Below are 25777 nucleotides of genomic sequence, written 5' to 3'. Positions count from 1 at the left end.
ACAAGCTGAAGCCTAAGAAATCCTGTAGGAAGATAATTGATAGTTAGAGATGAATAGCAGGAGCAGGCTCTTGCAAACTTTTTAGGTCAGGAGGAGTAAGAATCTGTGGGAAACCTACCTTATTTGTGGTATCTTAAAATAAAGTAATTTAGAATATATTGTATGGCATATTACTTTTGTTTGTAATTAGATAATATCTGAGCATACAGAACATTCCTGTGCTGGTACTTAAAATTCTAGACTATCCAATATTTCTTTGATGGATATTGAATTATTTAATCCTGAAACAGATGCTCTCCACAAAGTATTCTATTCTAAGCATTTTAAATAAATAGTAATGTTCTTTTCCTGTTTTGTCTTTATTAAAAATATATGTAATGTTTTCAATTAAATGAATGATGTACATTGCTTTTATACTGTCTTTAGTAGAGATATGCATATGTAAATTTTTGAGGGCCGCCAGTCAGACAGATAGGTTCATGGGGCCAGGCTTTTGATCATCCAGGGGCATGCTTTGTAATGTCCAAAACACCTGAACTGGTCAGAGTCTAGTATGTGTTAAAACCAGTACAAGTTACGCACCTAAATGCTTTTGCTGTATGAGGACATACTGGTGGGCACTAATCTACCTCTTGATGTGGTAGAGAAAAAACCCACAACTCTTTGACAATATATTTTTGTTTCTTTTATTCTAAACTTTTAGTTAACGGGTGTTCAGGGCAGCAGGGGGCTTTTCTCTTTGGTGTATGTGCTTTGGTGTAGTGTGTTTATTGGTATATGCTTATGAATTGCAATATGCTGTCAAAAGCCTGGACGAGTAATAAGACTATTCTCTTTCTGTTCTCGCTTTCTAATAATCCAGACATGACACAAGCTAGAAATAACTTAAAATTAGTCTAGCTGTAGTGGACGTCCTCCATTTTAATCAGCATTTCTAAGACCAAGGGAGAGAAAGTGAGCTTTAGTTAACATCATTTAAGAAGAGTTGACTGCTGAAGTATGTAGGGGAACAGACTGCAGAGTTTTCAGGGTTGCAGTTTTCCTCTGGCTACACTTGAAATTTGCATTCAAATCCACAGAACAATTCAGCTTTTTTCTGTTCTTTTTTCATGTAATTGAAAATTGTAGAATGATAACAAATAGCATAGGGAAGGATACCCTGGAAATACATTTCATAGGAGACTGGGAAAAAGATGATGAGTTAATGAAGTAGAAAGTAGTTAAAAAGGAGGGCTGCATGCTCACGCTGGTGTGATTTTGTGTAAGAGCAAACAGTAGATTAATTCTAAATGAATGGAAGAAATGTGATGGGTGAGGGAGAGGTTGAAGTTCCTGGAAGGAAGAAAAGGAAGTAATTTTGAATGGGACTCTAACAGCCTGAAAGGCAACAGGGTGATTTGGACATGATAATGTAAATATACATTTATAAGTGTTGTGACAGTGGACAGTGCTCCTCTAGACTTGTCAAACTGAGAGCCTGGAAGTCATGGGGTTATACTTCATCCTAGCTTGAGTACTGAAATCCTCTTTTGTGGCTGTGGAAGAAATGGAATTGAGATAGTGGTGTGCATGTGTTATATAATTTAGGTATAGGTAGGCGAACTTGTGCAAGCAGGTATTTTAAGAGAAAGTATTGTTTCATATTTTGGAATACATTGTGTGGCACATGAATATTCAATATAGCACTTAGTTTGCTAAAATGGCATGTACCTCTCATGAATACCTGCAGAGCATTTATGAAATAACTTATATAAGACTTTAACACTTAAGATTGGTAAACACTTTAATTTTTGTAAAGCACAAAACCAGTAGTGAATTGGTAAAATGTATATGACCGCATTTTAGTGTGTCGAGTCAAAGTAATATAAGATGGATTTATATAACTTAATTTTTCTCAGAAGCTATCATTGTATTGCCATTTACACAATAGTCTGGCTAACTGGACAGAAATGCATTTTTTAAATAGCTATCTAAGTGATATATATTCACCTATTCCATTTTTTAGTAAATGTTAAGGTAAGATTAAATTAATCTAAGAGAGTAGAATTGATAGTAACAGTTTGATCTAATTTAATCCTTTTATTACCTGATATGTAAAGAAAGACATAGATGATTACCTGTCGTTTAATGATGGTAGTTGCTTTACTATAGTGAGACTAAGTTTAAATGCTTGGGTTTTATCTTGTGTCGTTATTGGACACTTTGCACTTAATTTAAAAAGTGATAATTCTAACTCTATTTGTAGCCCTTTTATCTTCCATTTAAATGTTAGGATATATAGGAATAGATGATTTTCATCGTATGGTTCTGTCCCCTATAAAATCATTCCACCATTATGTAAAGCATTGTCTTTTAGCTGTCTTCAGTAGTCTTCAGACAGTAACGCAGCTTCTTTGGTGCCATGAAGTATTCAGCTGTACGTTTTTAAGTTTAGCTGAAATTCATGCTAGAGACAGAAACAAAAAGACATTATAAATGTTAACAGCACAAAGTACAATTTTATACAAGAAAAATAAGAATTTATGACAACGTTCTGCCCTCAAATGTTATTCCCAACAGCCATCTCAAGGAATCTGACTTGTGCTCACATGCTAAATGACAAAACTGTAAACTCTTTGACCTGTAAACTGTAGTATATGAATGCTAAAATGCTTTCTATATAGAATCTAGGTCTGGACTGGAAGAAATGGTGTATAGATGAAGACTATCATCACTGCTTTTTCAAAATTAGTATTAGATACTTCTCTTTGAGGTTTGTCTGTCTTTGACTACTGCAAACCCCATGTTTATTCTACTTTTAAAAGGAGCATGATCCTTCTTCTCTGTTGAGGTTCTGAAGCACAGCTAATTAATTATCAGGAAAGCTTTGAGATTTGTTTTTGTGTTTCCTAATTATTCAGTTAGCTTGAAAAGCAGCATTCAATTTCTACTCGGTTTTGTGTTGTCCATGCTGTTGCACACCTCAGTTTGGGCATGCCTCGCTCCTTTTTTGTCTTGCAGAGAGACTCTTCCCATTTATTTGTCTATCCTTCAAGGTCTAGTGATCCAGATGGTGTAATTGTTAGGCTTAAAAAGGCGAACAAGGTAATTCTTTCACTGTTGTGACGTCACTAGAAGCCATATTTAGTGAGTGTAGTCCTTAGAAAAGAACATAGGTTCAGTTTTGCGTCTTGATTTCTTTCTTGCCTTCTGTCTTCTATTGCTAGAAGAGACTCTTATTGCCCTGCTGGCCCTTGTTCTGGCACCTAGCTCTCAGGTCATCTTAAGTGCTGGAGAGTGAAATAAGTGCATGCCTCTGTAGGACTCTAATTCTTATTTTCTTTTTCATCTGTAGCAATAGTCTGAACTGAAGGGATCACCTATGAATACCTTGTTATTAACATGGGACTCTTCATGTTTGCTTCCTTATCTGTGTGAACCTGAGAGCTGTCTGTCTGGCTAGCAACAATGTTGTCTGATCAAATCCACACTGTGCAAGTACTGACAGGCAGTCTCAGGGTGATATATTATGCCAAATGTCATGGAGGGATCCCATCCTTGCATTGGTCCTGGGAAAGAGTGTAGATCTGCACGACATAAGGAGATAAGGAGTAAAGTTGGGTTGGACTGTCAAAAGGAATCAACCAGTATATTTCATGATGACGGCTTGGAAAGTAGTTTTGTCTCATGTGTGGACATTTTGAAGCAGAAAGCAGTATCTAGGACAGGAGCTATAGCCTTCCTTGGCACTTAATTTAGCACTGAGCTGTGGAAGACTCTCTCCTGTATGTACAGCTGTCCTCAGCACTTCTGTTTTCACTTGAGCTCTAGCGAGGACACACAATGAGAATAGTCCTGTATTCAGAGCAGTGCTTAGAACTCAATAATCTGTAGACTTTGGTAGTCTTTTTAATGGATAATTCTTGGAAGGAACAATATGATTATTTACCATGGCTGTTACATTCTTCTAAGAAGTTATTTCAGTATGGCAGTATTTTTCCATATACTTTCCTTGCTTTTTGTTCTTTATTTTAGTAGAAAATTCCTACTACAGGAAATACTGGTTTGTGATTGAGGTGTTATGTGACTGTATACTTTGAATGGGTAGGAGAGAATCACTGTATTCAACTTATGAGGGAAATCCCAAATTTCCATGTCAGGGGGGTATATTTTGTAGAACTATGAATGTAAGTGGTCTTGGATCAAGAAGCTACAATTATTATGATATTTAATATCTTGTTCTTTTGGCCATTTATTCTAAATTGCTCTCCACACCTGAATACATACAGCATGTAGCTTTGTGATTCCCAAAAGCATTATGGCTATTTGGAGCACAGCGTGAAATTGTCATCAACACGAATAACAAACAATAGCTACGTAAGGGTAAGGCAGATGGAGTTGTTTTCCACTCTTCCAAACTGTAATGTTAAAAAGAACATCAGCTATTTTAGGATCAGAATAGGCCATCTGCCCAAATTGCCTGCCCTTTCAGCTTTATCTTACTCCCATGTTATTGTTATTATTTTCATCTGAATGTCATTACATTTTCATGCGTTGTTTCCTTGAAAGATACTTCTTCTCATTAGCTGATTAGTTTTACACCAGGGTTTTCTTTAAGAATTCCAGATCTTTCTTTAATATTTATATTTTGCTGTTCAAATATTTTGCCTCCAAATATGATGTTTGCTTGATAATTTTTTTATTAGGTCAGACCACATCTGTCCTTACTGGCAGTGTTGGAAATGATGTGACAGTCTGGCAACAACAGTAGCAAGAAATAAGCAAAGGACCCACAGGGATCATGGAAGGGAGAGGAACAGAGTATTTGCATCAAGGCAAAGAGAAGGTCTTTGGGAAAAAACGTCTAAAAATAATTGAAGCTGAGGGACGAGAAAAAAATAAGCAAGTGAGAGAGATTTGTAAAAAGCATTTTTTAGCTGCCAGAGGAATTTAATTTCTAGTTTTCAGCTTTGTCTGAAGGGAGGAATGACTTAATAAAAGGTTCAGTTTCTTTCAAGACTGTTGATTTATAGCCTTGAATGTCTTTGTGGTGTGAGCATTATACTTGAAAGTCTTTGTGGGATGAGCTTTAGAAAGAATTAAACATTTTCCAATGGAACTTTTTAAAAACTGAAATTATTGGTTCAGTGAATATCAAATGTTCTACAAGAATGTCAACATTTCATATCAGCATTTCATTTCAGGTTTTTTATTAATTCATGTTGTGTAAATACTTGTATTTGTTCCGTCACAGTAATTTGGCAAATGAAAATGGAAGCTTTTCTTCCTAAATGTCTAAAGAAATCACATAAAACCATTTTAATGTTCCAAGAACACTGGAACTTTCTCCCCCTCCCCCTTTTTTTCTAAATAGGAATGAGCTTCATTAACTGTAAAATAACATTTTAGATAAAAATCAGTTCCTATCAAATAGGTAGTTTTCTCTGGAATATAATGGAATTTCTTTCTGTATGTGATTTGTTCTTTCATAGTTATGTTCCTAAACATACGCATCTAGAGTTCTTTTTTGATGCCCTGGGTTACCAGAGATATACATACAGGGTTGACAAGACCTGCAAGAGCTAGGAGGACATGTGTCCTTTGGAGCAACAACTGAAAGTCAGGAGGGATGCACCCAAAAGCTTTCAAAATGAAACTGGATATTTGTGTCTCGTTACAGCTTTGTTTATGTCATTAATCATCACAGTTTACAGGTTATTTAAATGATTAGCCAAATAATAAATAGTATAACTATCTGTAAAGTGTATAGACTTTTCATAGGTTTTTATGAAAAAAGATATTGGTATTATTTTCTTGGCATTAATGAAATGAAAAAATTAATTTTTGTATTGTAATTCCTAGAAATAAAAATTACACAGTCATAGTTTTTGTTTCATACATGTTTGGTAGCTTTGACAATTGTTCATAATTTCTTAAGCAGCTAAAGACAAAAGTGATTTGTCCATTATTTGAAGAAAATAGTCCAAATTTATGATCATTTGCAGTCTTTCTTTTACAGTTGATTCTTTGAAGGTCAGTCTACTTCATTTTTAAAATTGAAAACGGGAAGGCACTTCAATATAACTGCAGCTTTATATCTCTCTGAGAATACTGTAGTCAAGTAGGTAGATGTACACTATTTTAAATAAAAGTTTTTTCTTGAGTGTTCAAAATAACAAGTCTTTTAAACATGTTGTCCAATTGGCTTAACCTTATATCTCTTTCTGAAAACCCTGGCTATAGAAATGAAACACTACTTAATGCAACCAGAGCAATAACATAACCGTAGTCAGTCACATATCATAGGGTCAGTTTTCATTATTCATTACTAGTTCTACTGTATGCTTATGCTATTTACAAATGATGCTTGTACATTTTGTCTCAGAATACTGAAGTGCAGCTAATCATGGACAGAATTTAATCTGATACATTATATTCCTTTCACACTGCCCTATAATACAGACATTGAAGAGGACTCAACTCCTGCACAATTTTTATTGAACCTGAAGTGAATAGCTCAGTTCTCAGTTTCAAAGCACAGTTCTCACTAGATGGGTTATGGTTGTGTATTTTAATATTCGAACCATGCAAATCTTGCCAAGTTTCAGTAATAAATCAAATTGAATTTATCCATATAATAGTATAAGGCATGGTTTAGGGGGCATGGTTAATGGTTGGACTTGATGATCTTGAAGGTCTTTTCCAACCAAAATGATTCTATGATTCTATGATTCTATAAATCAGTAATTGCAATTCTCTTGTTTAATATCCAACTTCTAGAGTTGTCATATGGGTAAATGATGTTTGGTTGTTTGTTTTTTTTTTTTTTTTATCTTCACAGACTTGGGCATCTAGGTTGATTTTTGTTCTCAGTGTCTTGATTTTATGTTTACTGAATGTTTAGGTAATCTTTCTCTTTTTCTGATAATCCTTCTCTTTTTCTGTTGTAGCTTAGCTTTTTCCCTGGGTATCTATTTAACCTTTTCCTGAGAAGATTGGTTCCCATTATTTCCAATGGTATTAAACTGGAAGCTATTCAAATTACACATTTGGTATGTCAAAAAACTGAACTACCAAAACAATTGGTTTGGAAGGTCAACCAGTATTCCAGAAAGATGCATATTTTTTTTTCCCTACCTAGCAGTTTATTCCAGCATCTTTCTACTATTGCTCGTGGGATCCAAAGGTGCTCTAAAAAGGTCACTTGTATCTGTCACTTCCCTACCAATTTTATTCAAGATGTCTTTCTGTAAGTTATGTTGTGATGAAGTCTCATGATCTTCAGTAGGGAACACCACTAATTTTTTACTCTGGATATGTTTCTAGTCATCTTGTTTCTTACCTCTAAAAATCTGCATGCAATTGTTAATCTGTTTCCAAGCACATTTTCTCATCTTTAGCATGAGGTGAGTTGTTAGTTTTGGTTTGTCTCTAGTGGTTTGTGTTCAATGGCTATCTTCTCTATTCCATTTAACTATATCCTTCAAAATGTCTTCTGTAGTTTTCATACTGAACTTTTCACACTTACTGTATGCTTTCTGCTATGTAAAGTTTCTTGCCTTGTCAGTACCACACCTCCACTCTGGTTTTACTCCATTCAGTTCATTAATAAGAATTGGTTTCTTCCTTAAGTCTGACAGTGATACTTTCCATTTTTTTTCTCTCTAAACCTCAATTCTTCTGGTACTGTCTGGTATGTGAACTTATTTTCTAGATTATATAGGCACCTTTTTCTGAAATGTCTCTTCTGTTTTCAGATAACAAAGAATATTTTATAAGATTATTGTTGATCATTGTGTCTCTTCTATTACTGGCCAGCATAAGACTGAGGGAAGAATCTCCATTTCTTTTTTAAGTTATCTTGAGGTCACTGCTTAAGGTTACACAAGCAGAATGGATTTTATTAATGAATTTTGGAAATGAAAATTTCCTTTGAGGATGTAAATCAACGTTTATTCTGTGATCTTTCATCTAAGTTTTTTAGCTACTATTTGGAGTTATGATTTCACATCATTGTAGCTAAACCAGAAACTTAAATGTACATATGTAAGTTAACATTTGGCTGTGTTTGCTGATGGAATATTAGAATTGATTTTTGTAAATGTTTCACCAAGAAATAAATGCTTAATCTTTTTATGAATAGAACACTACTTTTTGGTCTAGTAGCTCATAGAAAGAAGTAAGGTAACTGAATTAAAAAATTGAATTAAAAAGTCTTTTCAGTCTTACATTTTGAGTATTGCCTAGCCAGACATTTCAAACACTCATGTTTGCCTTCTCTCTTTCATTAGTAGCATGTTTCAGAACGAGGTTTGCTGTCAAATGCCAAGATAAAGTTAATCTATTTCTGAGCTATTTTCTGGCTTGAATAATCAGTGAGTACTGCTTTTAATGCATCGGATTCCTGAGAGAAAACTATTAAATAAATGGAAACACAGGTGTGTAGCAATGCTTTTCTCTGTTTCTGAGGAAATTAAATATAGTTCATTGTCAGTTCCTATCTCCATTAAAGACAGTAAACATCCCAATTAATAAAAGACAGAAAAATTTCAGCCCTGTGCCTTGTGTGGAAAAACCAACCTTCCTGTAAATGAAGAGATTATTAAGTTTACTATACCACTATTAGGAAGTTCTTCCTATACTTTTTTAACAGATTCTACTTTGCTGAAATAATTGTTGTTAGATTTTTTTGGCGTATGCCTGTGAAGTGATGTAAGTTAAATATACACTAAGCTGTTAAAGCTAAAAGGTGGTTTTGTTACTTCCTAAGGACCCTCAGGTTTATAGAGTAGTATATCTGTGGAAGGAACAGCTATCCATTTTTACACACAGCTACACAAGAATCCCACTGCTCACCTGTAGCATCTGTGGGGATTTTAACATGAAGAACATCTTTGGTCATGGAGAAATAATGAATCTTTTTAGAGATTTGTTAGGCTAATATCATGGAGATGTTTCTGTGTAGATGTTAAAGATAGTATGTTTATATGGATAGTAGGTGGTTCACAGTACTGCCATTGAAAGCTTTGCTATGTGTTCTACAAGGTACTACTTTTGTATAGTAGATAAAATAATGCAATACAGATATAATGAAATAAAGGTCTGCAGACAGGCTAACATGTTACTAATAGAACAGAAGTACTTCACACACACACACACAGAAGTGTATATAATAAAAGGATCAAACAACCATTCATTAATCAATAAACATGTTGAAATCTAATTTAAGTGGGTTTAAACAGTCTCACCTGCAACATGCTTTTTGCCTTTAACATGTTCTTACAGTAAATAGAATTTAATCAAAAAATATCACTAAACTTATGTTTCTGTTAGAAACATGTAAAATTTCAATTTAAAGGTATTTAAAAATCTTAGTAGAATACTGAAGAATTGTAATGCTGTTGACATATAAATTCATGAATAAATAGATGTTGATGTTAACTTGAATGTGCTAGTAAGTTTGTCTTTTTGAAGTTCTGATCTAAATCTGCAAGCATTTCTTTCTGCAGATGCTTTGGTAAGAGTGAGAACTCTTTGAAGGGATATTCCTGTTCTCGTTATTGCAGTTGTATTCCTTCTTTGTACCCCATCAATTAAGCAACCCTACCAAATCACAAATGTTTTATTCTATGAGTCATTAAAAATTCTGTGATCTCGTAACCTATTGTAGAGACACTGTTGACCCTGTTCTTATGGACATTTTCCTGGTACTTCTTAAAGTTTCACTTTTGAGTGATAGCAGTGAAGGCATATTTGCACAAATAAAGAATATTACTCAATGATGGTTAGTTACAAAAGGTGCATCTTGTTGGTATGCTGAAAACAAAAGCTCAGCATATTCTTTCAGAGATACTTTCAGAGAATGGAAGGTGTAAAGTTGTAAAATGGCTTAATCAAGGGCATGTGAGAGGAGGATGGCAAAGCTACTTTAAGAAAATGCAGTTGTATTTCTCTTTTTGGGGATATAGAGGAAATCATTTACATCTTAACAATTAGCAACAGGATAATCCATTAATTCTTAAAATGTAAGGTATGTTTTCATTTGATAATCAGTGTAAAGTGTAGAATGGTTCAACTATTTGTGAGATATATCTAGTTACATTTCAGCTCTCAAAAGTTTAGTATGAGAATTATTCTATATAAAAATACATTTTATCTGTCAGCAAAAACTTTTAATGAGATGATACTTAAATAAAGTAAGTAAAGCCTGTACTTATTCTGTGAGGGGAAAAAGTCTTCTTATGAGTGCTCCCCATTAGATTTGTATTTGTGTGCCGTTTTATAACATTATGCAGAGACGTTTTTGCCTGAAAAAAATTAGATTCTCATTTCTAAGCTCTAAGACTTGTCAGTTCTAAATGTAGCTTGATTCCAAAGGCAGACATCCAAGATAAACCTGCAGGTTCTTGCTGACGAGCCCTGTATCTGCTTGGCGAAGGATCCCAGCTGAGGGACCATTTCTGGAGCTCCGGGAGCTGTCTGCGGTGCTGACACGCCTCTCACGCCATCGCAGCATTTCTCTGCCCAATTTCAATGGGCCTTTATGGGCGATAGCGATTCATCAGGTTTGTAAACTTCCTTGTCCCATGAAACTTATCGGCTCTATGAATATCCTAAGTTTCGGTAGTTTAAAATTAGGATCAGGTTCTTCTTTCTGCCTTTAACAACTTTGAAAATTACCTCTACCTAATTTAAAAAATCCTGGGATTTAACTAGAAAAAAGGACATCTTTAACATGAAAGCAAGTTATTCATTAGTACTAGGTAAAATAAAGTTATTTTTCCATGTTATAAGTGGCCAATAATATTTCAAAAGTATGCAGCAAACTATAAATAAGTGGAAAGGTTCAATGTCTAAATACAAGAAGTAACTCTTCTGTTAATGTCTAAATGCAAGAAGTAACTCTTCTTTTTTTACCTGCAAAAATTCTGTCAGCGATTCCACAGAAATGTTTACTTCAACCAAGTCTAGAAAGATAACATGTATATTATTATAGAGTTAAAAAAATGTTAAAGTCTAGTAAAGACTTACAAGAAATGTTTGTTACTCCTGTTTTTACTCTGTAATTCAAGCTACTTGTGCATTCTGTAAATATTAACTTATTAAGCACAATATTCAGTGATGATAATTTTTTTCTTCATTCTTCCTGTTTGTTTTCATGTATGTGAACCAAAATAACATAACAATTTTACTGTTGCTTTCTTTGTGAGGAGGAACCACATCTTTATATCAGGTGTCTTAATAGTCAGATGTCTTTTCTCTGCTGGGCTTAGGAGTAGTAATTTTTTCCATCCCAACAGAATTTGGTTTAGTTTGTAATCAACATTCTGATCAGCAGCTTCTTGTCCACATTTGCTGCTTATGGGCCCAGTCCTACTCCTGTGAGAAATTGAGCTTCAATATGAGTAGTCAGGTATTCATTGTTCTCTTTTTGTTTTGTTTCATTTCATTTCTACTAATAATGTTTCTGTCAGTCATTTATTGCTTGTTACATTGTGAAAGCTGAGGAGGTTTATAAACTAGCTAGTTATTATTGCTGAACAGAAGTGTGCAGGTCCAGAAAGAAAACCTTAATATCATTTAAACTGTTCAAGCTATCTGAGTTCCCTGTATGGCCAGCCTAAAGTTTAGACACTAATAATAACTGAATTACCCTTTTGACTGAAGACAAAATATTGGATTTATATTATCTGAGTCTAAACATTGCATTTAGTTTTTAGGCTTCTGGGAAAATACCAAAGCAGCTCAAAACTTGCAGATATTAGTAGCTAACAGTCTATTCCTCTATCAGTCTTATGTCTCCTTCCCGCCCTCCTTCTTTCTTCTTCCTCCCACAATAAGCAATGTGTAAAATATGGTTGTTATTATTATGAGTAAGTACTTTATAAAAATATTCATTGTGTGGTTTATTGCAGTTATACAGCCTAAAACCAGCAAAAATATCCTATGTGCTCAAATTGGCATTTTAACAGGAGAATGTGTAAGGAGATATTTTATCAGACTTTAGTATGAGTTTGTTTATTGTCAAACAAGAGCTCCCAGAATGTTTGGGTTTTTTTTTTTTTAGAAACAAACAAGCCAAAAACTCTTTTGAATTTAATCAAAAATGTATTTTCCTCATAAAAAAAATTCACATACTCACTGTGTCTACTCTACAGAATTTGTCCATTTCATTACACCATGTGTCAATCCTAGTATATCTGTTCACTGCAAAAACTCGTGGCTAGTGTGTGTAATACAGCACAGGAGGAGGTATTGCTCAGTTCCACTACTTTTATATAATAATTAAAAAAAAAATACAGAAAATGTTCTTGGCTACTTGCACTGTATTCCAGACTTAAAAGTCCCATGAAAGTTCTAGAAAATGAAGTTAATTGTATTTGGTTGGTAGAATACCTTTAGAAGCCAGTTAGTTAAAATTCTTCTCTTATGCTGAGTCAGTATATATTCCCATTTGTCGGCAGCAGCAAAGTCCAGGCATCTAGTTCCTAAAAGAAATACTTTTTCTTGTTGCCTTTTTATTTAGCACAAATGCAGTCATGTGCTTTTTATTTCAGAAATTAAGTGATATAATGACATATTTATGACATATTGGTTGGCACACCTATAACAGTTGCTTTTACTTCCATTGCTGTGCTTTTTTCTTTGCCCATGTCCCAAAGACTGATTAGAGGAGGATAAAGCTCATTGAGTGAAAAGGATTGTTTCTTCAGGTAATTCTTTAGATAGCTGTGTCCAACGTCATAGTTCATCTCTCGTGAGAGGCAGCTGTAGAGATATATCACAGAGATGATTCCCAAAAGAGCACCAAGGCAGGCAAGGAATCCTATTATGTTGTTTTTTTCATAGCCTTTCACTGCCAAGTCCAGTCCTTTTGTGGTTACGTTGACACATTGTTTCTTATTCTGTGAATAGATAGTGGGAATATCTATACAAATTTTGTATTCGGTTGATGGATTTAGATGTGTAAGATTATATACCTTTATATCAGATGGTATTCGAGCGCTCTGTGCAGCCTGAGAGTTTTCAGCTTTCAGAAAGGCTGTCCATCTAACACTGGAATTCAGAATTTTAGAACTTGCTTTCCATGAAACCAAAACAGAATTAGATTTTATATCTTTTATTTTAATATTCAAAGATCCATTGCTGTCCTGAGGAAAAGAGCCGTCCACTTTAATCATGACTGACTTTAGGTCTGCCCCAACTAAATTTGTTGCTATACATGTATATAAGCCACTTTCTTTTTGTGTTACATCACTTATGTCTAATGTTCCTTCGGAATGAATGTAGTATTTATTAGAAATAGTATTAGGCAAAAGTTTGTGCCCTGATGGTGTAATCCAGTAGATTTCAGGTTCTGGTTCTGCCGTTGCTCTGCAGTGTAAGGAAATATGGCTGCCAGTTTTTAAGTCCAGAGTAGATGGAAAACTTTCCGGAGCTATCAGGGGGAGACAGATTTCCATCATTTCCCGAAAGTGTATCTGTCGCACGTTCTGGCCTTGGAACTCAGGAGGGTCTACACAAAACAGGGACTCCGGCTCCATGAAGCGAATGTTTGTTTTATTCATGTTAATCCAGCGGATGACACAATCGCATCTAATGGGATTGCTGTGTATACTAACTTCTTTGAGGTTAGGCAAGGATTCTATGGTACTGCGGTACAGGGCACTCAGCGCGTTGCTGTTGAGCATGAGTGATTCCAGCTTGGGAAGTCTGTAGAATGCATTTGGATGAATGTATGATAATCTGGGGTTATTGGTAGCTTCTATTTTTCTTAAATCTGGTAAATTATCAACAGCAAGACTATCTATAGAAATCAGTTCAGGCATGTTATTAATTCCTAACTCTTTTAGATGCAGCATGTTGCTAAAATCTCCTCGTCGTATTCTGTTAATGGGATTCTTATTTAGATCCAGAAATTTAAGATTTGCAGCCTTTTGAAGAGCAACGTGGGGCACTCTTACAAATCTGTTGTCATAAAAGGAGATGCTTTCTAAATTGTCAAGCCCAACCAAAGCATTATCTGGTATTTCAGTGAGATTTATGCCTGCTAAAACTAGGCTGCGCAGATTGATAAGAGGCTTAAAGTTCATATCTTCAATTCTGATTATTGGGTTTTCTCCAATCATGAGAATTTCAAGATTAGGAGTAGCTTCAAACCACTTCCTGTTGATCATTTGCAGACTATTTGAATTAAGATGAAGTCTGAGAAGATTACTGAGGCCTATGAAAGCTCCTGGTGCAATCACAGAAAGCAGATTATGATTAATATAAAGCTCCTGTAAATTGTAGAGTCCAGAGAGACATTCTTCAGGGAGTTCAGTAAGTTTGTTTTCTTCAAGGTATACGGAAAGCAACTGTGGTATCTTTCTAAGATTAATACTAGTCACTGAGGATAAATTGTTCTGAGATAAATCTAGACCAGTTAAATTTACTGGGAAGTCTACTGAATGTTCAATTTTTGCAATATTATTAGTCTGTAGAAGTAGAACTTGTGTGTCAGCAGGCAGTCTGGCTGGAAAATTAAAAAGGCCTAAATCATTACAGTCCACTGTTGGAGCCTCCATATACACAGACCTGGGTGTGAACCATGGTCTGATCTCACATATACATGACTCTGGGCAGTCTGCTTTTTTTTCTACAGCTTGTACTAGTGCAGTGATAACTAGGCCAAGTAGAAAATTAATTTTGAGTTGCATGTCCTTCATCTTAGCTCAAATGTTCAGAAAAGTAACAGACCCTTTAGTATTCCACAGTTATGGTTTTGGAATTCAGTATGATGTGGTCAATTGATAAAACACACATTTGCATTTGTCAAATGATGATCGTGAAGGACTTTCTTCCTGAGGATAAGTGATAAATTTGTAACCAACTTGTCCAGTAGTAAGAGGCATTTTGTGGAAATGAAGGTCACTCTGTCCTTGATGACATAAAATTGATAAGCTTTGTGAAGATGAAGTATGTATAGATGGTCATAGGAGATTAAGCAATTCATTTATTTAGTAGTATTAACTTCAAATCCCATGATTGATTAGTGTTTGAAGGAATGACAGGATGACCTAAAATATAAGAAGAGGAAATAATTAGTATAAGAAACTATAAAGTTATAAATTAATTTAGCCATCTTTTGCTCTCTAATGTTAATTATTGCAAGTAAGAAAAGAAAATGACTGTGGTGCCTAGAGTATTGTAGTGGTATCCAGATAGCATAAATGAAGTTAATATAGTAATATATCTTCAGACTTGTAGCTTGTCATACATCCAGTGGAGCATTGCTCTACAGAAAGATGAAGATCCACAAAGTATAAAGCAAAATATATCAGTGAGATTTTTCTACATATTTTATGCACCTTTAAAATATTTTTTTTCTTTCAGTTATCACTAGAAGCAGACTGAGTTCTCTTGGCTTTGAAAATGTAAACACTGAGCAAAATCCTACAGAGCATGAATATTTAACTTTTGAACATGAAGTTTATAAATAAAAAGAACATAATTTATGTGTAATCAAAGGAAAACGGAACGGTTGGATTAATACACATTCCTAATGATGACAGTCTTAGGCAAGCCTGTGAGATATTTATACAGAAATATACAAAATTGATAATTCGCAGGTTTTATCATTTTCTAGTTCTTTTTGTAGCTGCTCTTTAGGAAGAAAACTTGTTTTTTTCTTTAAAGCGATAATTAGAAAGAAATATGTACCTCATAATAAATAGCTTGTCTTCTTGGCAAATTCAGCCTAATTACTGGCTTGCTTATTTTGGCTTCAATAACTTCAATTGCAAGGAATAATAATAACAGAAAAGTGTCCTTAGAGTGATAAGAAGGAAAAAAAAAATCTATACTAGCAATTAGTTCTTTGGTCTGTAGCTCTGCAAGAGTCTGAATTTTGCTATGAAGTAGCAGGTTGTCTTCATGTCCCAAATTATAGTAAAGGCTGAAACCTTAGCATCTTGAAGCATCAACTGTGTCCTCTCCAGATTTTTGGTGTGTACTTGCTTTTTGTGGAGAAAAAAAAAAAAATCCTACTTTGACTGTACATTGTGTTCCAAGCCATATAATTCAAAAGCTTCTGTGTTTTCATGTATGAAGTAGTATACATTAACTGCTGCATTTACTTCAGAATGGAGACTTCACACTAACTTTAACCAGACTTTGTCTCAGAAGACTGTCATATGGTACACATTTATGCCCTTTCTCCCCTTGCCTCTAGTGTTAAAATTCACGGTGACATTGTTTACAAACTAAGATATGATCAATGCTTCACTGACATTGATAATAACTTTTGAGGTGTTGCTGGTATAGATAGACAGAATTGCAAAAGTCAAGTGTCAAGCACTTGGATTTTAGGTTTCCTTTCCAGGCCCAGGAGGATTGGACATATTGACCACATAGACATTCTGTATCAGCTCAGAGGAAAGGTGTTGGACCATGTTGAGTGACATGAGCTTTGGGCCTATATGAAATCCATTTGACAAGTCTTTGAGGCTACTGTTTGTGTTATGTACGTTTAAGGGCATTTAATATTTTATTTTAACATGTAAGTGTATTAATAATGTGAACAGACAATGTGTGAGATAAACATACAGAAAACATTCTGCTGTTTTGAGGATTAATAATATGGTTTTATGCAAATGGCCTCAGTTTATACTGAAATGCAAAGACATACTGACTGAAATCATAAAAATGTAATCTGTTCCTTTGTCTGAGAATTGAGATGAACTTGAGGCTTGCAGAAAAATAAAGGTTTGCATTGGACAGTTAATGCCTATAGCTCTTGATTTTGCCACCAGGAGGCAGGGTGGTACACCTATATGGAGTACTGTCCCATTTATTAAAGATCTTGGTAGAAATCATTCTATGCCAAATGCACAGATGTAATTTACTATGTAGGGAGAAAAGAGAATGGCTACAGGGGGAGGAATTTTTTGAGTTATGTTCTTGATGCACTTTCAAAAGCACGTCCCATTGACTTCTGGAATTTTATTTGGATTGTATATTAAAAATGAATCTGTTAGCGTGGCAGATACAAAATGTAAGCTTCTAATAATTGAAAGGCCATTGGAAATCTTACCTGAATAGTAAACTAATTGAGATTCAACAGACTGCTACTGCAGATACCTAATCTCAGCATTTTGATCCCACTAAGATGCACGGGGACTTCTGCTCAGTACAGGTACTGGGAACGTATTCTGGCGAAACATAACTACATAGCTGACCTGCTTTTCTGCTCCTCCCTGGACATTTGCTGTTGGCCACTGTGAAAGATAGGATGTGGACCAAGATGGACTTTTCATATGTGTCCCAGGTACCTGAAAGGCTCTACCAGTTAAAGCATGTAAACTACTACATTTTCGTGTACATAAAGCCAACATCCTCCTGGATTTGAGTTTATACTCCTCTTGAGTTTATACTTCAGCTTCTGTGGGATTCTCAAGCCAAAAACAAGGGCACTGGTGGACATTTTCATGACATATGTATTAGAGTGGGCTTTCCGCAAAAGGCAGCAAAAAAGAAGAGGTGAGAGATCCAGGTTGAAATTCTTCTTTATGATTTAATCTGTTGTCTTTTTCTGGTGAATGCTCCAGCTAATAAGCCACCAGCTCAAGCTCATATGGTGTTCTAGCATAAATCTTTCTTATTTTTCCAGTTAAAATGCTTCTGCCTTGTGTAAAATATTAACTGGGGCTGAGTGCCTTTAACAACAGATTGTAGAATAACTTTCACACTCTCTCCCAGCCTGCAGAGTCATCATTCCAAAATATATTGGTTTACTGCATAAAGATTTTTGGTTTAAATAATGGCATATCTCTGTACTGTTTTACATGAAAATTATTTGGTATTAACTGTCATTCAAGGTGTGGAATAAAAGAATGTTTCTGGAGTAGTATGGACATACATGGTGGCTTATGAGATCATAGAATATCTCAAGTTGGAAGGAACCCATAAGGATCATTGAGTCCAGCTCCCTGCTCCTCATAGGACAACCTAAAACTAAATCATATGACTGTAGTACAGACAATATGACATAGTACACAAAAAAGTTGAAGTAATGAAATGCACAGCAAAAATTGTGTAGAATCATTTGAGTGGCAAAACATTTTTATTGGTCTTTTTGTTTATAATAGTATTATTGTGTGCCTCTGAGATACAGTGTTGACAAAGGAGGTAAGAAAACGTGGATTGCTGATGTTAAATTTTCTGGTCCCACTTGAAGAGATCAAAACTCAGATTCAAGTTATGCAGTATGACTTTGCTTATGCCAACTGGTTGTATTGATTATGTGTGTGTGTCTGTGTTTATGTAATTAATTTCTAACCTTGAGATGCATACAAACCATTTTGAACTGAGAAGTGAGCTGCAGTTTGCTGTAACAAAATAAACCTCAAGTAAATTGATAACTTGCACTCAACACTATAAACTGTAATTGAAGTTCAATTTCCTTGAAGAATGTAGCATCACAGAGATAAATATTTGTATTGGAAAATAAGCATTGAACTTCGTGATACTTTGAACTTTGGGAATGCATTGATTTCCTTTCTTCATTAATGTACTGATAATAGAAAATATATACACTAAATAAAGATTAAATTTAAATAATCTTACTAACAGTGATTTTCAGAATTTTTATTAATGGGTTCCAGTGCTTTAAAGCTAAGTGCTTTGTACCATCTGGAGTTTTATGTGAAAGTTTTGCATTTCACATGTCCGGTTTTAAAGGTACAAATAAGAAGGACAAAGAGAACCTGAAGGTTATTTGTCCTATTCCTTTGAGTACTATTTAAAGTATCTGAGATTTACTTACACAGGTTTCTGTGCAAAAGTACGTATTTTCTTTAAAAAAAAAAGTTATTTCAAATAATGCAATTATGTCATCATTATCTGTTAAGCAAAAATACTATTTTTACTATAGCTCTTTTGTTAGAGGGTTTTGGTGATCTCTCAAGATTTTTGGTGTGATGCAAGCGATTCTTAAAACTTGGACCTACTATGGTGCCCAACAGAAAAGCTTGTAGAGATGAGGCTCAGCAGCAACTTAGCACCAGTAAGCTGAGCTGTGGGATAAGTGTTTTCGCACAAGCAGCAGCAGGAGCTGTGCATCATAGTTTTGGAGTCTTTGATGTAATTCTTTCCCCAGCTGCATTTATAAATCTTTGTGTGCACTCTGATTGTACATGTATTTCCTCATACAGATAAAATGGTATGGTTTGCTTCCTAATGTCTGCAATTAAAAAATCTAAATAGAGTCTGCCTCTAAAAAGTTAGTATTGCTTATTAGTAATGATATTCAGTATTTTTATTATTTTTTTCCTGTACTAGAACTTCTGTCCTAAAACTGTTTAAATCTTTGTGGACAGATTACTTAATTTCTTCTGGAAGTCCATCTCTGTTGCAATCCATACTTACTGTCTTACTAAATATGGTGTGCCTCTTGCTTTTAAGGTATTACCTTTTGCTCTTAGAAAAATGCACCCTGATGCGTGTGACTTTTTGCAGCCTAATAATCTCTTGTGTAGACACTGATTGGTACGTCTTAATTAGGTTTCTTTCATTTACTGCTATTGACAGCTGGAGCCTTGGTTTACAAGAGGGTATCACCATTATCTGAGCTGGAAAAGACATTCAGTGAATGAATAAACTGAGCAACGTTTCTCATCACTGAAGCAACAGACAGCTAAGAACCAAGTCAGAGTGGGCAGAAAGGAAAAGAAACACGTCAGGTTTTGGCAATCTTTCTTTTCCACTTCAGCAGTTAGAGAGACAGTGATAAAAACTAAAAATGCAGCAGCTACACTGCAATGTGCCCTGCTGGCAATAAGGCAAACAGTTCACTTCACAAGGACCAATTTAGAGGTGGCAAGCATTTTGAAAACACAGCTGTTCATACAAAGCTACCTTTCAAACACATCAACTGAAAGAGCCACTTCTCAATTCTTGTCATTATAACCACTTTGAGCAGTTCTATGGACAGAAATCTGGAAATGTCACTAACCAAAAACTGGGCATGAGACATTTCATACTTCACTTGATTGTAGTTACACCACTTGGGGGTTGGGGGGGAGGGGGTGTTAAGTGTTAGTTATGGAAACATACATACTTAAGTTTGAACATTTAGTATCTTTCTGATAATTTTGTAAGGCAATTTCTCCTTGTTCTATGATCAAAATAATAAAAAAAAATTGTTTCCTTGGGGAATTTTTTTATTACAGTACGATTGATAAAAAGATGCAAAAACTTATTTATTTGACATATTTCAAGAATAGGCACAAAAATCTGGGTTTTTTTTCCCTCTATAAAAATGTAAGTGGGCTATTTTTGTTGAAATATGTACCAAAAGTTTGTGACTGAGGCAAGAGTACAAGTTTAGGTTAAAGCACAAAACGATAATATAATAGATTTTCATAACAGAATCAGTCCTGAAATAAAACATTTCTAGAAGTAAGCTCTACTAGCTGGTCCGATACGGTTGCTGGAAATTATATAGGCTTTGTAAACCTGGAAAGAATTTCTGCTAGTGTATGTAGTCTTTCTTTCATTCCACTCTCTGGAGCAGAGTTTCATGCAGAATCCTGTTTCTCTTTCCAAATACAAATTAACAGTTCACTGTAATATGCTCTTAATGTTTAATATTCTTACATATAGCTAACATGTAGTCTCACATTAAAACATGAATGAGGATTTTTGGAAATTAGTGTGTTTCTGACAATCTCAGTTCTGAGGTGTTCAACTTGGGCAACTGACAGTATCAGATGACAGTTGGATTTTTAGAGTTTTAGGTTGAAAACCTCAAAAGTGAGTATCTGAAGTATCTGGACATGTTTGAAAAATTTGACTAGGGCTTCCTGTTGTGATACTGACTAATTTTGGAAATCTTTACTTTTTTCCTCATGATTGATTCTTAGAACTTCAGGCTGGCCCTGAATAGCATTAAGTGCAAGATGTAAGGGAAATGGCAAAGCTACTTGTATTTAACCCTAGAAACAATTTGCAGTGTCTGAATAATTATTTCAGCATATGTGTTTATATTTATTTGGTGAACTTGTTACACCTCCTTTTCAGTTTTTTTCCTTACTTGGAATAAATTTGCCAGAGGGAAAGCCACAAGCTTCAAATGTTTAATATGACTGTAAAACCGGACAAATTCTCACAACTTAGACCATTACAAGATAAGAATGACAAGATTTTATACATCATTAAAAATTCTTTATATCCATAGACATCAGGTGCTTTGAGGTTACTTTAATCTACAAATAAAGATAGACAGAAAAACATTATGATCAGCTAGATTGACATGAGATTTACCCTTCCTCTTTCACTAATTGAGTCTGGTCTACTGTCCTTGTGCTCTTGGTTACTGTATCTTAATGCAATTTGACAGATATCAGATGAATTATCACCATGTACAATTCATTAAGAACTTCCTGTAGTTCTATTTCTTGTATCAATCAAAAATTGCCTTACGGTATTTTGGAAAACATTGCAATATAATAAATTGTAAAGCTTTGAAAATACAGTATTTAAAATAGATGTGATAAGAACAAAAAAGTAAAATGGAAGCCAAAAGAATATTTACATATGGTAGGTCATAATTTATTGCATACGCTATTTTAGAATAACTTTTCAATGGACTTAAATGAACATTTAGTAAAACCTTCTTTTTAAAATGGGGGGATGGAAAAGATATAACACTTGTTTCCTAACCTATTTTAAACTGGATTACCATGACTGACCATGGAATGGCAGATAACTATGGGACCACCTGCATGTGAAGGCGTTTGTCAATCATAATCACAGCACTCAATAGAAATAGTATATAATTTTGTTACTATTAATTTGGTGGCAGCAGCAGCGTTGTGCATTGGAGCCGTAGTGGTGGATAAGGACCACGCCATCTTGTGTGCTAACCTGCTGCAAAACAAAACCATGAGCTTTACTGTATGGAGCTTAACATTTAAATAGAAGAGGAGGGACAACTGATGATTCAGACAGGGCAAGAAAAAAAAAGGTGGCACTATGACAATCTCTGAATATCCTTGGGTTTATTCTTTTCCTCTAACTGTAGTCTAGTAGTTTACTATTATTATCCTGGATTGCTTTTCCAAGCTTTGATTTTAGATTTTCTGTCTGTAGGTCTCTCTCTTATGTGCTTTTAACTTTTAATCGCACACTGCCTAGCCATTGAATGCATCTGACCTTTTCACAAATGTCATAGCAAAAGAAGACAAAAAGTTTTTTTGATGATACTTGGTAAAGGAATTAATCATTTTGGTAATTAGTGACCTCATTTTTTAAATTTCTTCTCCTAATACAAAGTGCACAAAATAATTCTTAGGTGTTCTTTTCGAGGGAGCGGAGATGTTAGAAAATTATTTTTACGTTACAACAGGATGAATTTCAATGGAAGTTGCACATTTCTTTACCATTTATGTTCTAATCTGTCATTTATGTTCTAATTTCTAATATGGCATTCCAAATACTCTTGCAATACTTTTAATGTGTGGCAGTTAGACTACATCTAATAATTTTACATACTTGAATTAATCGTAAAAGAAACTTTGAAAAGAATCTGAACTGATTTCTTTCTTTATTTCTTTTTCTTAGATCAGATATTGAATGTATAATGCTGATGTTTTTATCTAAAAGTTTAACTTTTTGCTAGTATTACTTTTGATTTTTTCTTAAATAATAACTGCACATATATATTTTCTAGTTGTGAGAGAAAATAGTAAGAATTAAATGTTAAAAATAACTTTTCAAAGTACTTAGAGCTTTGGTATCCTTGTTATAGTTCTTAGCCATAGAAAGGTTTCACTGTGTGAGTGACTTATTTGCCATTATCCAGCAATTATGTCAAAAAAATTATTGCTGGAACTTAGGAAAGTAATGTGTTAGCTTAATTTAGATTTATTCATACTTGTTCAACTTCTTTTTGACAGTTGTCATGTTAGTAGTGGAGAAGCCCATATTGGCAGTTACCTAGGCACATAGTTGGCAAGAGAGCAGTCACGTTCTGGATGTGGGTGCATGTACCCAGTTACCAGATGCTTCAAACAGATGGCCAGAACTAAAGATGAGTGAGACCAGTTTTGGCTTGATTTTCTAGAAAGCTACCATACCAGTTCTGGGGGTCTATAGTAGATTTGACTAGTAAAAAAGCCTAGCCAAAATCCAGCAGAGCTATTGGCAAAATCTGCATTTTGTGATTTTTTTTTTTTCTTTGTGGCTCTTAAAATGTAAATATTAAACATGCCTAAAACATAGAACTAGGCGTGTTCAGGTAGTTGTAATACAGAGAAAGACAGTGGCCGTACTTAGCACAGCCTTGGGAATTTATTAATTTATCTTTTTTTGATTTATCATGGGAAAAAGGTCAGTGTAATAAAATTAGCATAATAATAAACATGATAATTTTAAGAGTTACAATTTCTATTCTGTAATTTTTCAATAACCAAGATTTAGGCTTGAAAGACCTAAATTAATTTAAATTGTCAGTCTTTAATGGCAGACTCCTAATGTTTAGTGAATTCATCTTTTAGTTTTTGGTATATTTATGATTTGTTTGGGGAAATGGTCACATCAAGATAGATGCCCTTATAATAATTAAAAAAAAAAAATATCATTTCCAGCGTGCACTGTTTTGATTATCGACTATAATAATCTAAAGTTATAAAAGGGCTTAATGAATGCAGTTATATCAGGAACATCCTGCTACAGTCCCAGCCAGTACTTGATGTATACTTATAACATATTACATGGAATGTGGTTTGAGATCCATGAAGGGAAAAAACTTGTTGCTTGTCATTATAGTAAGCAGAAAATCCTTACCAAAAAAAAAAAAAATTATTTTTGAGGTGCCAGTAGTGGATGAGATAATATTTTCTATGTCATGATTTTTCCTACCCAAATGGGCTGAATTGCTTTAACTTTATAATTGTGAATATATTGAGTGATTACTTTCATTCTGAGCCACCTGTGGAGCCAGGTTCACAGTGTATTGTTCAACAGAAATGGATAATTTTTTTTTTAATCTTGCTCAAGGCAGTGTAGATAAATGGATTGATGAAAAAAGAATTTCAGGATGCAAAACCTGACAATGCATAAAACAGATTATTGTAAAGATTAGGAAATAAAAGTGCTGTTTTCTGCTCTCTTTTATATCAGGTGGAGTGATTTATGCATACCCATAAATTACCAGCTCATAGAGATACTGTGATTTCTGATTGCAGAAAGTATTTTGGTTTGTATTTAGTTCTAATTACAGTTTTTGCTCAGCTGAGCATCTCATTAATAACATTACTTGTTAAGGTTTTTTTTAATGTGATTTTTCAAAACTACTGTTATTTTTAGACCTGAAATTATTGCTTCTTGTGCTTTTATGACCCATTCGTCAGCTCTAATCCACACTATGGGATTATCATGGATCATTTCTTATTTCCCCAGAAGTGAATACATTAAAATGCTGATCTTGTTTTCTCTTTATGATTTGCTTTTTAAAAGAAGACCAGAAGAAAGAGCATAAATACAAGATAAAGAAACAGCAACACTTAAGTACAGTATCCCTTCTACTGTGTGTGGCACTACAGCTAAATGTTCTTATGGTTCCTGGAACAGTAACTGAATTCTCTTTCAAGTGGTTTTCTTTTCCTTTCAAAATTGCAAATTTATTTAGGCTATTGCACCTCTCCAGCATGTATAGCTTCATAGCCATCTTCCCCACTCCATTTTTTCCCAAGGTACAATCCTTCTGGTGTTTCCTGTTATTTTAAAAGAATTTTTTGTATTTTGTCTGAAGTGAAAAATTTACTCAATCCCTTAATGTTAGATGATTTGGCTCATTAGCATGTTCCTGAACAGGATTATTTTGATTATGAAATTTACATGACATAGCCACATCTTGATTTTATATTTCTGTCTTAGCTCTCCAGCATCTATCATCCTTTTACCTTTCTGCATTTCGGATGCCAAATCTGACAGTGGTGTTAAATTAATGTTCTGATCTCCCAGAGAATTTTGACCAGTATTTACCATTCAAGTATTCAAGTCAGTCAACCAGACTGTGATCACTGTACTCAAAGCTAGTGCTAGATTTTCCTTGACAAGCATAATTTCTCTTGCATTTTGTTGTAATTCCTACTTATGATTCAAAGACTATGGATAGACAAATCTGCTGTAAGTGCATATGTAAAGACACGTAGGAACGCTATCTCACATTATTATAAGAATGTTAGAGATGCACAAATATATTTGTGCAATGAAATGCATCTTGCTATGGGAAAATGGCTCTTCAAACTGAACAAAAGATAAGTTTGAATTAAGATACTGAAAAGATCCTGTTAGTGGTTGTTGTGGTTTAACAGCAGCCAGCAACTAAGCACCACGCAGCTGCTCACTCACTGCCGCCCCACCCAGTGGGATGCGGGAGAAAATCAGGAAAATTGTCCTTCCAGTTTGTCCTTCCAAAGACGGATGAGGCATAATTTTGTAATAATGATAATGTTAAGTCAAAGCAACCTGCTTTTTTATTATAACATGTTTATTTTTAAGTCTGACTTCAGCCTTTCTGCTTTCAGACAATGGCATGGTTCACTTTTCTGGCAGTAAAACAACTGGAATAAGTAAAGAAAGATAGATATTTCAATAGTGTGACATTTCAATAGTGTGAAATGACAAATTATGCTTTCAGGGTCTAGTAGTAATTTCTGCTTCAAAGTTGGAAGACGTCAGAGGGGAATATTAGAAGTGAGGAGAAAGACATGGTATGCTTGCCTATTCATAGGAGGACCACTGGCACTAGAAT

The 25777-nt window shown here is 34.5% G+C and overlaps 2 protein-coding genes across 5 annotated transcripts in view; one reads left to right on the top strand and one right to left on the bottom strand.

Moving 5' to 3' along the window:
* IMMP2L (inner mitochondrial membrane peptidase subunit 2) overlaps positions 1 to 25777 on the top strand; it is a 480207-nt gene that overhangs the window by 197186 nt on the left and 257244 nt on the right. The gene's annotated exons all lie outside the window — the stretch shown is intronic.
* LRRN3 (leucine rich repeat neuronal 3) overlaps positions 12068 to 25777 on the bottom strand; it is a 36505-nt gene continuing 22795 nt past the window's right edge. The window contains exon 2 of the mRNA XM_052790067.1: positions 12068 to 15038. Coding sequence (XP_052646027.1) covers positions 12561 to 14687 — 2127 coding nt within the window. The 5' untranslated portion in view covers positions 14688 to 15038 and the 3' untranslated portion in view covers positions 12068 to 12560. The remainder of the gene's footprint in view (positions 15039 to 25777) is intronic.

The sequence above is a fragment of the Harpia harpyja genome, chromosome 6 (genome assembly GCF_026419915.1).
Source record: "Harpia harpyja isolate bHarHar1 chromosome 6, bHarHar1 primary haplotype, whole genome shotgun sequence".
NCBI lineage: Eukaryota > Metazoa > Chordata > Aves > Accipitriformes > Accipitridae > Harpia > Harpia harpyja.
This window is presented reverse-complemented; position numbering and strand designations above follow the sequence as displayed.